Raw genomic sequence first — 16,377 nt, 5'->3', positions numbered from 1 at the left:
CCTTAGCAGCCAAGATATCAAACGGATTTTCAATATTTCCCTTGTATTCCAGATCGGATAGCATCAGATCTCATTGTCTATTCTTTGAAATCCACAAGTTTGCATGAAAGAAAGAGGATGATGTTATGGAGATGTTGCAATATTACATCTGTCAAAACTGATCAAAAAACATGATAAATGGGATTGAATTGGATGACTAGTCGTTGGTGTCATCATGGTGAATACTGAATAGAACTCACTTCTGGCACTGGGTGGATCACATTTTTCACAACAGAAATAACCCACGTTTCAACAGTTGTTCTCATGAACTTATAATAATAACCATTCCATGGTGCAATATCTGAGTTCGGAGCTCCTTTAAGCGGGATCCCTTTACACTAACAGTGGTGGTTGGGAGTCCACACGGTCCACAACTCCGCGTATTAGAGGTTTCATTGATCATCATCAGAGGAATGATGCTTTGAAGTTACGTTTAATTAGTGTTTACAAGTGGTGGGTTTTCAGATAGTGATGTCGCTTCTGAGACAATGAATACTTGTAAGAACCAATCCCACTATCACCATGTATCTTCACAAACCATGCACTCACTATATAAGTTGATTTACATGGACAAGTTGAGATTGATGACACCTGAAAAGAAAAGATGGGAATTGTTTTATTATACTGGACCACCTCATCCCACCAAAAAAAAAAAAAAGCCTAATCAGAACAATCTGAGTTGCCCTCACAGCAAAATAAGAGTTAACCCATTTGATTGCTTTTCAGACAGCTGGCTGGGACCTGTAACATACATTTAGGCCATGAAAGAAGTAGAAGATTCATGATTAAAAGCACCAACTGCTCGTAAATTCCAGGGACCATCTTCAAGATTATGGACTTTTACATTGAACTTTGAGGGGGGGGTAGCTTTTGGCTGGGGGCTGTGATTACATTGACGTAATGCTACATGGAAAAGCAGGTCAGATTCCCTTCCATTGAATTCCTTGTAACAATGGATGTTTCCCACAACTGGGGCACGTTCAAAGGCTATGCATTATGGCTGCATAAAGGCTACAGTTTCTGGTTATGCCCGAGCAAAAGGTAGGTGCTGTGCTGCAACATCACTAAAAAGCTCTCTCACCCAACAATTATGACTGACTGCCATTTTCTTCTGGACCACATATTGAGGAAACGAATCATGTGAAAAAGCCTGAAATGTTCTTTAATTCAACCATTGCTAAAAAAATCACTTAAGGTTTTCGCATATTTTACATGCAAATGTCTGTAGAATCCATCAAAATATGCACAGTTACAAATATAATAATATTTTATATTGTAAAATAAATAAAAGATAATCCATCCATCCCTTTGCATTCCATACTCTGTCACCCTTGAATAAACTGCTGGTGCCCCTTGAAAAAGAATGATTGGTGTCTAATGTTCGTTTCAGCCAAAAATTCATATTTCTGTTACTCTCGGGTCTCAACGTGTTAGGATCAAACGCAGGACAACAAACACTGATAACCACTCTGAAGAAACCCAACTATTTGGGGTCAGCTACAAAAAAATTCTATCCCGCTATTGTATTATAGGGAGCTACTTTTTTTCCTGTCAAACTGTTGTAAGTTCTCAGTTCATTTCTTACCGCTTAATCCCGTGTTCAGTTTTCTTTGGTCTCAGACACTCGGTCTCAAAAAATTGGAAATAAAAGGCTCGTTACTAATACAAATATGTAGAATATAAAACCTTGTACTTTATATGTATTTGCACTGTACATACTTGCATTTATACTCTTTCTGAACTGAGCTAAAGTGCTATTTTTTCACATGCAGGAAAAACCGAAGGTGCCGCCACCTTTGAATGGTGCAATCAATACCTGGCAATGGAATGGGGTGTAAAAGTCTCTCATCATACTATTGTAATCACCCTATTGAAAGCTTCTTTCAAGAGAATCCAAATTTCCAATAGTAAAGATATAAGTCATTGTTGAGAAACCATCCAAGATAGAAAGGATCATCCACCTTAGTAACATTTGCGTGGAGATCAGACTACAGGAAATTGGCACACGTTTTCTCAGAGTGTTTAAGCAATAAAATCGGTTTAATCTGCTCATTTCCTAAAATATTAAAGTTAAGGACTTTAGGTACCGCCGTCGCACTCTTCTATGAAAGAATACCTTCTGCATAAAACCGAGGTGCAGGATGCCAACAAGCAATCAGCTATGTCTCAAGATGCATGTTCTGCAGGAAATCTGCGCTTGACATCAATAAGTCCTAATAATTTAAAATTTCAGGTGATATTTTTTGCTTTTTGATAATTTTTGGGTGGAGGCTGGAAATCAAAATTAAGCAATCTCTATGGAGGAAAAAAGAACAAGGCAACAGATTCACACTTGTGCGCATCATTCACTTCCAGTAGCCATCAAGAATTCGCCCTCACAAACTACTTCACCACCAACATATGCCTTCCCTTCCATCTTTGCAATTCCAAAGCGTTTCTGCAGTTTAACAAGTGTCATTCGCATAACCAACGTGTCCCCTGCAACCACTGGTTTCCTGAACCTCACTTTGTCAATTCCCGCAAAGAAGAAATTCTCACGGGAGCCACCCACTTCTGGTTGCAGCATGACCAACCCTCCAACTTGGGCCATTGCCTGTGTTCAAATATCACATTTACCAATACCCATCATGAGTCAAGATGATATTTTCATATGTCAACTCAATAAAGGCAAAGGTATGCACAACAATTTAATTATAGCAATTCTATGATGCTGAGAACCAACATGTAATGAAGCTGATATACGTGGATTAGAACACAAGGGCAGTCAGTTACTCAGGATGTGGAGAGGCTTAGATTAAGATTATTATCTCTATTTAGTTTACCACAATAAAGTGTGTGTCACCACAAGCTGCAGCAGTCAAATCCAACTTGTTATATTGTTTAGGGAGTTGAACCGTAAAAGACATGTGTCATGCAAATAGGTCACCGTGTTAAATCACAAAAGGATAAGACATAACACCCCTAAAATCTTGTGTATTGGCAGAAAACCCTTTTTATGCTTGTCTTTCTGTGGTTTAAAGATACTTCACATTTCTCTTCATAAAAACACACTGAATTTTATAGAGAATTGAAAATGAATCTAATGCTAGTAGTTATATCTAAATATAAGCAATTGATGGTGGATATCAAGTTCATCTGAGGGAAAACTTCTGGCCAGACAAGAGAGTTATTTGACACCATAGAGCAAAAACGAGAACAAAATGAACCCACCAGGATAGAGCAAAAGACAGTCTTAAAAAATAATAAAAGAAGGTAGCAAGTTTCTTACTTTACGGGATCAGGAAGAAAAAAAAGTTACACCAATCTTGGGATAGTACAACCCACAAATCCATATTGCAGATATATTGAAGATCTAATGGGAAGTTATATGTGAATACCTATTAACTTGTATGGCCTAAGCGTGCAAGCCGGTCCACTGTTTGGTACTTTGGTTCCCCATCCCACCCCCCCAAAATGAAAATGATTCTTTCAACCGAGTGAATTTTATGAGTTTTGATAGCACCGGACTTGTTTCAATGTTCACGCATATAAAACTAGAGGGAAAGTACAAAAGATTTTTCCTTTGAAGGTGAGAAAAGGAAAATAAGCACTGCAAAGCTTCCATGAATTTACAAAGTGCCAAATAGCTTTCTGGTAAGGTCTCTGGCTGGTTGCTAGGGGTGAGAAAAAAAAAACCGAAAAACTGAACCAACTGAAAAAACCGACCAAAACTGAACCGAAAATTGGTTAATCAAACCAGCCGGTTTGGTTCTGGTACGATATTTTTAAAAAACTAATAGTTTTGGTTTGGTTTCAGTTAACCATTTAAAAAAACTGGCGGTTAACCGAACCGACCGATATATATATATATATACAGTAATATATATTTATATAATATCATATATATTATATATTATATTTTTATTTTTTTTGAAAATCGAATAAACAATTTCGGCAGTCTAAGAGACTTTCACTTTCTCTTTGAAAAACTTTGAAAATCGAAAATCGAAAGTTTCAAAGAGAAATTTTGAAAGTTTCAAAGAGAGTTTCGGCCTCTGCCAGAGTGCCAATCTCTCAATCTTGAAAATCGAAAATTTTCAAGCCTTTATTCTCGTGCTCCACCCTCCGACCAAATCACCGATGGCCTCCAACGATTGAGTCACCGACGTTCAACACTCCAACCAGGCAACCAACTGTGTCTGTCTCACCTCACTCTCTGTTCTGTGTTCTCTCTCTCATACTCTTCTTCTTCCCCAACAAACCAGACCTACCGACAGGCAAGCCTCCGACCGACGTCTGGCGTCTCCTCTCAGATTCAGCCTTCACTCTCTCAGACCAGCATCCGGCATCTCCTCTCAAATCTGAAATCTTAATCTCTCACTCTCTCTCTCTCTCTCACTCGACACTCAGACTCACTGATCTCTCTCAATCTCTTCTCTCAGTCTCAGTCACTCATCTCGCTCAATCTCTCTCTCTCTCATCTCTCTCTCTCTCAATCTCAATCTCAGTTCACAGTTCTGTTCAGTGTTCACTCTCTCCAGACCATCGGCAGGGAAGGTTTTTCCCCTTTTCTTTAATATTGAGGGCATACAAAAAAAAAAAAAAAAACCCAAACCGCGGTTAACCGGTTGCATCGGTTTGGTTAAATTGAATTGAAAAACCGAACAGTTCAGTTCAGTCCAGAAAATCAACCCACGGTTTAGTTAACCAAACCGTCAGCACCCCTATTGGTTGCAGCAGAGGCCTGGGATTAAATCCCACCCTCGGGGTTGTGGAATTTGGTGGAGCGCTACATCTCATTGTTTAGCCCATCCACTTACCAATGAAGAAGAAGAAGGCTTATATGACCACTGAGACCTTTATGCGATGAAGAAAATGCTTTATCTCATTTTTTGATTGGCCCAGGGGAGGGGGGAGGGAGTAAAGTCCCTCCATCATGGTTACAATTCCAACAAAGATGACATAATTGGACCATCATTAGGGATCCTTGGGCTATTCCATGGTTCTCTGCGCGAGAATATAAATAGATTTCATTGGACAAGCTATGTGGTGATCTATGATATCCAGACAGAGATACTCACACAGACAATTGATATGGAAACAGGAATGCAACTCTTCATTTTCTAGAATTCCAGCTATGGATATGGGCATCAAATATGATCTGTTTATTTCATGCTTTAATATCTTAGTTTTTAAAGCTGACTTTCATTTGTCAAGGCTTGTATGTTGCCGACTTTAATTAAATTTCCAACATGTACAGATTTTTTATAATTTGTTAAAACAAACTATTTTACATATTTTAAGAGTATCAATTCTGTAGAGCATATCTACAAGTTTCCAAGAAGTATCTAGTGTCTTATAGGTATGTAACATGTCCAAAACTGATACACTAGGCATATATGGGTATCTGGAAATCATAAATAGTGATTACTACTATATGAAAACAACCATGATACAGCATCTATGAGCTATGAACTACATAATTAGCCAGCAATAACCTAAAATATAAAAAAAAATGTATAATAAGCCAGAAGTACAAGGATATGAAAATAGTGTGGAAAATGGAAACATCAGAAGTGAAGTCTAGGACCAGAAGAGATAAAAAGCAACAAAATACCTTGTTTTTGATAAATGAGATTAATTTTATTAAGTCTGAAAGTATAAGCATTACAAGTGTCCCTTAGAGAGGCACGAGCTGGTACCTCTATGTAAACAAAACAGAAAAAATTACAAGTGAGCCCAAAACAAAGACTGCCTATTCACCACTTGCGTGGACAAAGCATCTGCTAACCCATTAGCCGATCTCCTCACCCATTGCATCCTCAAGTGCATATTCTTAGTGATCCATAAGATTTTTTTTTTTTATCTCATCCCTGTAGCACCATATTACAGATTCTGGATCCTTTAACCAACCTACCACCAATTTTGAGTCTCCTTCAATCACCTTCATTAGCAATTTGTTCTCCTTGTAGTGCTGCAAGCAATTCTGCCTTGAGCGAGTTCCCAAACCCCACTGGGCCAGAAAACAAGGCTAGCAGTTTGCCTTCCAAGCCTCTCACAACCCCCTATTGTTTTCACAGTGGTATGTGATCTTATAGTTTTGAAGGCAACTTAGCAGCATTCTATAAGAAGCACTTTGTTGCTTACCATGTTAGACCTATAGATTGTTGTATTACACAAGAAAACCCTAAATTCTGGACTACCTCTATTCCTAGCATCAAAACATAGCTCCACCAGACTAAAACCATTAGAAATTATAGAATTATGTCATGTATAAAGGAAGAAATGGTAATATTATTAGTTTGTAGAATGTTGTTACAGTCTTACTAGTGTTGTCAATGTGGTTAGTCAATGATTAATCATATTTTCCTTGCCAAGTCATGTGATGACTATTTTGATACCTAGGTATTAACTAGTTGAACACAAAGGAAAATATACCTAAAAATCAAGAAATTGACAAAATCTTAAATACAAGTTCATAGAAATTGCAAATATGCAATAAAAGAATGATATAGAACATTTAGTTGACAGTATATATTTTGCAAACATAAAAAAAGAAGGTTGGATAAACAAAGATAGGAAATGATAAATATGTTTTCCAAAGAAAGAGTGTAACTTTGACTATTTCATGTGGTTCCCTTGTTAGTGGCAATTCCATACCAACATACCACTGAATGGAAGAAGTCCTCAAGGAACACCACTATCCTTTTATCATAACCCTCTTTCTAATTCATGTAACAAAAGTTTTCTCCCATTTGAAGATATTAAAGGAAGCTGGTCCTTGTAAGAGCTTTAAGAGAGTATACAAGAGAAGACATTCAGAGATAGTGGACATATTCCTGAGTTACTTTCTAGAAATAAGTTGGAAGACATTTCCAATATGTCTTGAGGTAGGAATTTTTATGAAACCTTGGATCTGGCTAATGTTGGTGAGTTTTTCAGCTGTTGAGAATTTTGGAGGATAAATTTTGAAGAAAAAGGTTAGATGTTTCATCTTTTTGAAGTATTCAAAGTTTGCTTTCAGATTCTTGTAATTATACCAAGTTGTGACAGTTATGAAGGGGGGGGTGGGGGACTGATGTGATTAAACAGGACAGAATCAATGGAAGAGGAAAAGAGTGGTATAATCCTAAACAGTGTATCTTGGCAGAGAATGATATTAGATTAAGGAAAAAATCGGATTAATTAGACTGGTTGGTTGATAAGGAAGTTCAAGTCAGCAAGAACTTGGGAATTGGGTCTGTTCTTCCTAGGTGGTGAAGATTTTGCCAGAGAAGTCATCATGGAATTAGATGATAGAGAGTGAATTAAAAATTCTGATACCATTTCTGAGGAGTGCATGTTGCAGTCTAGTTTTGGTTCCTCAGAATTGGATGGTTGAGGAGGGTTGAGGCTGACTCTTTTAAGAAGTATTGGATTGGTTGTAGCCTGTGGTAGTGAATGCTTGGTCTCCACGGTATTGTGTTAAGAAGCTTTATGAGTTTATGTCAATTTTGCTAAAACCTAGGATTTAGGATTTGATGAATGTCTTATTTCTCTTTTTATCTATCAAAAAAAATGATTTATTCTCTTCTTGAGTTAGCAGAAGTTAGAGGATCACCATAAGCTTCTTTTCTTTTTCTGATGACATTATTTTAATTGATGAAACTAATGAACGATTAATTGAAATTAAGTTTGTGGACAAATTCTTTAGAAACAAGAGGTTTTAAAATAAGGAAATAAGGACTAAATTAAGTTTGTGGACATTATCCAGGCATTATCCTAACTATATGGGTTCAGGTACATGATAATAAATTTAATAATAATAGGAGTGCAAATCAAGATACACTTAAGATTGGAGACCAAAAGATAACTCAATGTGATCTTTTTTTGATACTTTGGTTTGATAATTCATAACATGGGAGAGATTGAGGAAGTCACCCATATAATTAGAGAAGGATGTGAAAATTTGAGACGTGCATCCGGAATCTTATGTGATAGGTGAAGCTAAGATGGATGAGTGGAAAAACTAGAAAGGATAGGGTCAGAAATGTAGTCATTTGAAGGAACCTAGGAGTAGCCACAATACGTGAAAATGAGAGGAAGTAGACTAAAATGGTTTAGTCACATGCATAGAAGACCTTTCTGTTTTAGATTTTTCTCAATGTTTCATCCGTTGTGATAGTTCCATACAACTTAACAAAGAATGTTGTCTCTATATCACTTAAATCTTTGAAAACCCTTAGTTTTTACTGCTTCACATTACTTTGGAAGAATAATCAAATTCTGAACGCCCAAGAAATATTTGTTCCAAACATTTAGAAATTTATCAAGGATGATTCATGTTCGTAAGTGTAAATGTGTAGCTTCATTAAAAGGCCACCAATCTGAATCAGAACAGCTGGAAACCCAACTGATACATCAGTTAACACATTGTAATATGGACTGAAGAAAGATGTCTTATTAATCAAAAATGAAATGAAGAAAGATGTCTTTCCCTGATAGCATCCAAAATATGTTAGTAGGGGAAGGGGAACAGAATTTTCCATGATATAATTAATTCTAAGATTGTCAACTACAAGTGTTTAGAGAAGACCTGATACTACCCTATACTAGTTAGGAATCTGCCTAAGTCAGTTTTCTTTCGAGGGAACTGACCTCCAGAGTAAAATACAGAGAGAGAGAGAGAGAGATGAACTGAATGAATTCCTTCCTGCCTCTTTCCACTTTCTTCTCCTTATGGTAAATGAGTCCATATTACCAATGCTTCTGGTATTACGTGAGTGCCATTTTTGGCCCAGCAGAAATCAATTATACTCAATGGTTCCATTTGCAACTCCATATCAGCAGAGAATTTAGGGAGGGTGGGCGGAGTGATTGCATGTGGCTTTAGGCGCTTCCTTAGAACTAAAACATGGAAAACGGGGTGCTGGAGTCTGATGGAAGATCAAGACGATAAGCTAGTCATCCAATTCATTCAACGATCTTGAAAGGCCCAAAAAAACGTGGTGCTAACTTGTTCCAGTGCTGTTTTTGAGTGGAGAGGAATTTATATGGCAGTAACTTTAGATAGACCATGTCACCAACCTCATAATTGACCTGGTGATGATGTTTATTATAGTAATGTTTCATCCATTGCTGGGCCTGAGTGAGATTGTGGCATAGCTGCTTAAGTGTGGCATCCCATTGCAGTAAATGTGTTTCTAGAGAAACCACCGGTGTTGAACCTTGTTCATATGGCAAAAGTGGTGGTGGGTCTCTGCCATATAATGCATGGAAAGGGGTATGTCCATTGCCTTGGTTTGGTCCCTGTGAAGCACCTTAAGTATGTCTCCACTCTCCACACATTGGTTGACCACCTCTGTTTGTCCATCTGACTGAGGGTGGTAGCTAGTGGATTTGTTCAATTGAACTCCTTGGAGCTTAAAAAGCTCTCTCCAAAAGTTGCTAATAAAGATTGGGTCCCAATCTGAAACAATAGATTGTGGAAACCCATGAAGTTTGCCCACCTCTTTGAGGCAGTAAAAGGGTGGGCCAAGGCCAAGAAGTGGCTATATTTGGTAAGCCTATCCACCACAACCAAAATAACTGATTTTCCTGCAGATATCAGTAAACCTGTGACAAAGTCCATGATATAGCTTCCCAAACTTGACTCAGAATGGGTAGTGGCTGCAATAGGCCTGATGGTGATTGCACCTCATATTTGCACTGTTGACATATGGAGCATGCTGCTACATGACGTTGGATAGACTTTAGATCCCCTTCCAATAGAATTGAGAAGATAGCTGCTTGTAGGTGGACAGCACCCCCAGAGTGACCTAATGGGGAGGTGTGGAAATAGTCCAACAATGAACTTAGGTGGGCCAAGTCTGATTGTAGCATAATTCTGTTCTTGTAATACAGAATATTCCCCTTGGTGTGAATCCCAGTTTGGAGTGTGGATCTTGTACTAATTGGGCCTTAATTTGCTGAAGGTCCATGCTATTTTCAGCGTCCAATCTCAGTTGGTCCCACAATGTTGAAGTCGGCTGCAGTGATACGTGCAATTGGTGTAAGTTGGGTTGTTCAGTACTTGGTTGTCTTGACATAGCATTTGCCACCTTGTTGGTGGGCCCAGGCTGACACTCAATTGAGTAATCAATGCCCATAAGTTTAGAAGCCCAACGCTGCTGATCTGTTGAGAGTATTTGTTGTTCAAGTAAAAACTTAAGGCTGTAATGATCAGTCCAGATGATAAATTTGTGGCCCAATAGATGGTATCACCAATGTTGGATTGCTAATACCACCACTATTAGTTCGCAAGCATACACTGATGTGTTGCCTTGTTGAGAAGATAAAGCCTTTCTAAAAAAAAGGCAATGGGTTGTTCATCTTGCATCAATGCTTCACCCACTCTGAGACCCGAAGGATCGCACTCTATTACAACAGTTTTGGTAAAACAGGGAAGTATCAAAGCTGGTGGAGATGACACAGCTGTCTCGAGGGCCTCAAATGCTTCATGGGCTTTGTTGGACCAAGAGAAAGCATCTTTCTTGAGCAAGGCTGTTAGTGGGGCTGCAATCAGTCCTTAACCTTTAATAAAGCAGCTGTAGTATCCTATCAACCCCAAGAATGCCCGCAAGTCCTTAATAGTTTTTCTGAGTCAGCTGATACTTTACCCTCTTTTTAAGAGTTCGGTAATCAATGCAAAACCTCCAATGATCCATCTTTCTTTTTAACTAGAAGAATGGGGGGGTGGGGGGGAACGGGTTGTAGCTAGGTTAGATAAATTTCTTAGTTAACAGCTCCTGGACTTGTTTCTCAATTTGCCTTTTTTTTTTTTTGAAAATAAGGATAGTGGTAAGGTCTTAGTCTTACATTTGTTGGAGGTGCTCCCAACAAAAGAGGAGTCCTATGATCATGTTCCCATGATGGAGGTAATTCTAATGGCTCTTGGAAGACATCTACATACCGCTGTAGTAAATCTCCAAGTTGTTGCTGATAATTCTCTTGGCTCAGGGCCCTATAGGCTTTGGATAATACTGGGCTAGTATGGGTCATTCCTATTTGCACCGCCATCAACAGAACTAAACATATTGAAGTTGACAGACACTTCATTCGAGAAAGAGTGGCTTCTAAAGAAGTGTGTCTACCTTTCATCACCTCTGAAGGACAATTAGCTGATTTCCTCACCAAGGGCATTCCCAAGGCTAAACTTCAGCATGATACTGGCAAAATTGGCATGATTGACATCTATGCTAAGCTTGAGGGGGAGTGTAGAGAAGATGGGCCAAATGGCCCATAGGTTGTTTATCCTTTTTTATCTTTTATGTTCTTTGCTACAATGGGCCTTAATCTGGGCTTTATTCTTTCTTATGTTATGTCTTTTTAATTTTCTGCTCAACTAGGGGCTTCTCTATAAATTATTAAAGTTTAACTTAATGAAATAGAATTAAGGGAGTAAGAGAAGAGATTATGTTCGAAAAATCTCTCTCTGAACCCAAGTTGCTGCCACCTTCTTCTTCTTCTTCTTCTCTTCTCTCCTCTTGAACTCTGATTTCTGCTACTTTCTTTTGAATTTTTGCAACTTTCTAAATAGTCCTTTCTTCTCAAAAGGTTTTTTCTTCTGACTGCCAATCTTTTGAACTCCATCTAGTACTCTCTCACAAGGTTCAAAATTTCAATATGTATCGGGCCGTATTGTATCAGGAGCTTTCCAATATGCCCCTATAGTGGGTCTTTCGGGTCAGACCATGGTTCAGGGGGTAGACGGACCTTAAACCAACCCCTATGAACCAGATTGAAGAAAAAACTAAAAAAATGGAGAGGTGAGCCTCGATACAGGCCAATATGCCCCTACTGGTGTATCGGCATGTAACGATATTTTGAACCTTGCTCTCTCATGCTACCAATATGCCTTAGTTTTGCAAGATTCTCATCAAAATCTTCATAGCATGAGGCTTTGAATCACACACAAAGGGTGTCAGTGAAATCCATCCAAGATAATTGTGGGTGTCCTCGCTGGTACCACTAGTACTAGAGGATTGTTTCCCCTTCTAGGTGGAGGGCTGCAAGGGCTACTCAATTGTGTCCAGGTGTTTCATTGTATTCAAAAAATCTCTCAACCTTGTAGATCCAAGAAATTGGATTGCCCCCAGAGAAGGCTGGAAAGACCAGCTTGGTGTGTATTGATATTTTGAACCTTGCTCTCTCATGCTACCAATCTGCCTCAGTTTTGCAAGATTCTCATCAAAATCTTCACAGCATGAAGCTTTGAATCACACACAGAGGGAGTCGGTGAAATCCATCCAAGATAATTGTGGGTGTCCTTGCCGGTACCACTAGTACTAGAGGATTGCTTCCCCTTCTAGGTGGAGGGCTGCAAGGGCTACTCAATCGTGTCCAGGTGTTTCATTGTATTCAAAAAATCTCTCAGCCCTGTAGATCCAAGAAATTGGATTGCCCCCGGAGAAGATTGGAAAGATCAGCTTGGTGTTCTTGTTTGTGCTTGAGCTTCCCTGCTGACTGCTGCCTTGGCTACCCTCTTCTTGCTCGACTTCCCTACCCGCTTCCAACATGCTCTATTCCAAATGACGTAGGACGACTGCCATTGTTTCTTTGATTTCTCATACGTCACCAGAGACATGGTGTAGCTCGACCTCCACCTAGTCAACTCTCACCTCCATGGATGTGGCTCTCGTATTTGGCATCCAAGCTCTAATGAGAGAGAGAGAGAGTGAGAGTGAGAGAGAGAAACTAAATGAATTCCTTACTGCCTCTTGCCTCTTCCCCTCTTCCTTCTTATTTATATTGCAACCTGGTAAGTTGTTACAATTCGATTAGACCTTTTTATTACATTCTTGTTACAATGTGTTTACATCATTATGTTATATTTCTGATGTGTACCTCTCCTCTTATACACCTCATACACCAATTGCATGTTCTCATATAAGGGCTCGGGTTCCCCTGTTCTAACATACTATGATGAAAGCATAGAACAATTCAACGTCAACAAACAATTTATTGGATCAAGCAATTAAAAGTAATCCATGATTTCTCCAACTGTATTTGAAAAGATAAAAAGGTTTAGAGTTATTTCCCACCTTCAACCCCAACCCCCAACCATACACAATGACATCCAACTCAACTCAACTCAGCCTTAGTCCCAACTATTTGGAGTCAACTACTTTGTATTCATATTGGACTGGCTAAAGGTTTTTATTTTGGCTGCCAGGCTGACACAACCCTCATTTATCCAGACTTGGGATTGGCAGTGTAAGAAAAGTCTGCATTGGTGGAGATAACCCATATATAATCACAAACAAAATAAATACAAAATGCCTATTTCTACAATATTAAGTTTACTTTAGACTCACAAGGAAAACCATCAAGTAATCAAGGGACTATAGGTGACACACCACACGCCTGTACTGTAAGTATTCTCAACTATTGCCCATCTTATGAAATTTACCACAATATACCAACCAGTTCAGAAACTACATACTCATAGTAAGACACAGGGATTTACAATGACATATTAGCAACATAAGAAAGTTGTTCATCATTGAAATTCAGAACTAATCCAATCAGATACCATGACTGATATAGAGTAGAGACAATTTGGGCATGTACCTCAACCCTCCATTAGCATCTGCCTAAATCATTTCATTTCAGCAGTAAAGATCATATCATTCTATCCATATGCTAATAATAGGTGAATACAACTCAAGCTAAAAGAAAATTTCTATAAAACAGTTCTAAGACCAGCAATATGGAGCAAAGTGTTAAGCAGTCAAGAAACATGTACAAAAAAATGAGTATGGTAGAAATGTATATGCTGAGATGGATGAGTAAAAAAACTAGAAATGATAGGGTTAGAAATGAAGTCATTTGAAGGAACCTAGGAGTAGCTCCAATAGGTGATAAAATAAGAAAAAGTAGACTAAGATGGTTTGATAACATTCATAAATGAACCATCTACAACACCCATAAGAAGAAGCTATCTGTTGCAAGCTGAAGGGATTAGAAGGGCTAAGGGCAGAACAAAAAGGACATGGGTTGAAGTAGTAAGAAATGATTAGCACTAATAATTTAACAATGGATATGGCACTAAACAGAATGGAATGGCAAAACAGGATTCATGTACCCAACCCCATATACATATAATTGGGGTAAAGCTTAGATGGTGATGATGTTTTCTTTATAATAGGAAAAAAAAGGAAATTTTATTCAATAAAAAAGGAAAAGTAACGCATAAGCTACAGGTAATGAGTTATCACCCAATACAAGAAAACAACTCCAACCAGAAAAAAAATTTAAAAAAAAAAATCCAGAATAGAACATCAATTCCCCCAACTATCAGAACTCATTACATTCCAAAAACCAAACCCAAAAGACCTTTTACATTCCCCCTTGAACTCTGGAAGAATCAGGACCCACTCCATAATCTTGTTGCGGATTCCCCCACTATTAGATGATGATAATGATGCTAATAATATCTAGTTCAGATCATAGTTGTCAAAATTTTATGATTTATGATATGATAAGAATAGCAACATGATCTGAACTAGATAGCATGTTGAGAAAGATGGGGTGTTGATGTAAAGATTTGGCTTTCAAGTTAAAATTGTTTTTTTTTTTTTGATAATTAAGTTAAAATTGGTTATACATCTAATGCTTCTAGTGTACATGGTATATCATCTAAACATCTTACAATTTATAATACACATTTTTTTATTGGTACAATTTATGTTACACTTTGTGGTATGACTTAACCTTCTCTATAGTTCAAGATTCAATTAAAGTTTACAAAACATTGGTTCAGATTCCATGTATTTCATTGGTTCAGTTCTCAACCTAAAATGGAATCACTTTTGGGATTGGAATGTTATCACTTCAGAATTTCAAAGAGATGAGTTCAATTAGATTTTGTTGAAAAAAAAGAAAAGAGAATGAAACCATTTCATATTAAAATGGTGTGGTTTCAAATGCTAAGAGAAACTAAACTGAAAATTGGTTCCCTCAAAAGCACATAGACAGGCACTTAGTAAAAGTTTAGAACATATTATCAAACTTCAGAGGCTAGATATTGGCAAGAGAATCATACACAGAACAACACAACTGAATAGCCGCCACACTTGGGAAAATGTATGCCACGTTTGCCTTTGCTTTAAACACAAAATGCATAAAACAGAAAGAAAATGTCATTAGTCCATAAAACCGAACCACGACATGAACAATATACCTCGACCATGAGAACACCAGGCATAATAGGCCTCTCAGGGAAATGTCCAGGGAAGAAGTTATCGTTTATTGTTACATTCTTGATAGCAACAGCTGAAACACCAGGATTGTACTCAATCACTCTATCCACCAAAAGGAACGGAAACCTAACACAAACAACCCAAATTCAAACTTAAAATCGTGTGAGATGTCATTCAAGACAATATGTTGAAATCACAGCAAGATGACTCACCGGTGGGGCAAAATCTCGCGAATCTGGTTAATATCGACCACAGTTGGAAATGCTGGATACCCTGCCACCATGCTCCAGAAAATTCAGAATCAACTTATATTAAGAAAATGTGAAGAGTGATTTCTGAAATAAGGCATACGCTTTTCAATGGGAACATCATTGTCTCTGTTGTCTGCCCCATTCCCAGAACAGCAAGAAATGAGATTTCTTCGACACTTCGATTCAGACAGCTGGAAGTGGGATCCGGTGTTCAAAATAGAGGTTCGATAAGACAAGGTTCTTGTTTGAAACGATGCAGGGGAAGATGGTAGGAAGACATGATCAAGGGCCTTGTGAGAAAGCGAGGAAGAAGGAAGACGAGATAAAAGCGAGGTCGAGAGAGATGTGGCCTCCATTGTTGAAATGAGGAGAGAGATGGAACGAGCCTCCAAAGCAGAAGAGCAGAGTAGGTGAGTATAGTTAAGAAGTGAAGATTATGAGGGCGAAATCAACGAGATGAAATCAAGTAGGTGAGTGTTTGTAGTACAGGAATCAAGTAGGTGAGTGTTTGTGCAGAGGAAGGAGGGGCCAACTGGAGTTGGGACCGTCGGGTTGGAAATGTATTTTTTGTTTTTTACTATTAATTGAATGTATGGATCGTAAAATTCAAATTTGATTACATAAATATTTCATTTAAATATGATAATTGAATCAAGTTGTAAAGTTTCAACTATTATTGATAGGCTTAGGTATTTGGCTAGATTCTTCTTTTTATAATGTTTTATATTTTTTATTTAAATTTTTTGTTTATTTATCAAAGAAATATAAGATTTAAATAAAGATAATTGAATGAGTTGAAAAAAAAATATTTCAATTTATAATTTAAACCTCAATTAAATAGGGACTAATTCAAAATTGAGTATTTTAGTCATAAAAAAGTTTCACAA

General features: G+C 37.9%; 1 protein-coding gene across 1 annotated transcript; it reads right to left on the bottom strand.

Annotated features, from left to right (window-relative positions):
- Positions 1-1,909: 1,909 nt before the first annotated feature.
- Positions 1,910-16,050, bottom strand: LOC148876818 (uncharacterized). Its single transcript, XM_088972467.1, has 4 exons — positions 15,591-16,050; positions 15,452-15,512; positions 15,221-15,365; positions 1,910-2,632 (listed from the first exon to the last, which is right to left on the bottom strand). The coding sequence occupies exons 1-4, from the start codon at positions 15,844-15,846 to the stop codon at positions 2,381-2,383; spliced, it is 714 nt and encodes a 237-aa protein (XP_088828593.1). The 5' UTR covers positions 15,847-16,050; the 3' UTR covers positions 1,910-2,380.
- Between the last annotated feature and the right edge of the window lie 327 nt (positions 16,051-16,377).

This window comes from Nelumbo lutea, chromosome 1 (genome assembly GCF_056320005.1).
Source record: "Nelumbo lutea isolate HS-2025 chromosome 1, American lotus-T2T, whole genome shotgun sequence".
Lineage (NCBI taxonomy): Eukaryota > Viridiplantae > Streptophyta > Magnoliopsida > Proteales > Nelumbonaceae > Nelumbo > Nelumbo lutea.
Note: the sequence above shows the minus strand (reverse complement) of the source record. Positions and strands in the feature narration are given on the sequence as shown.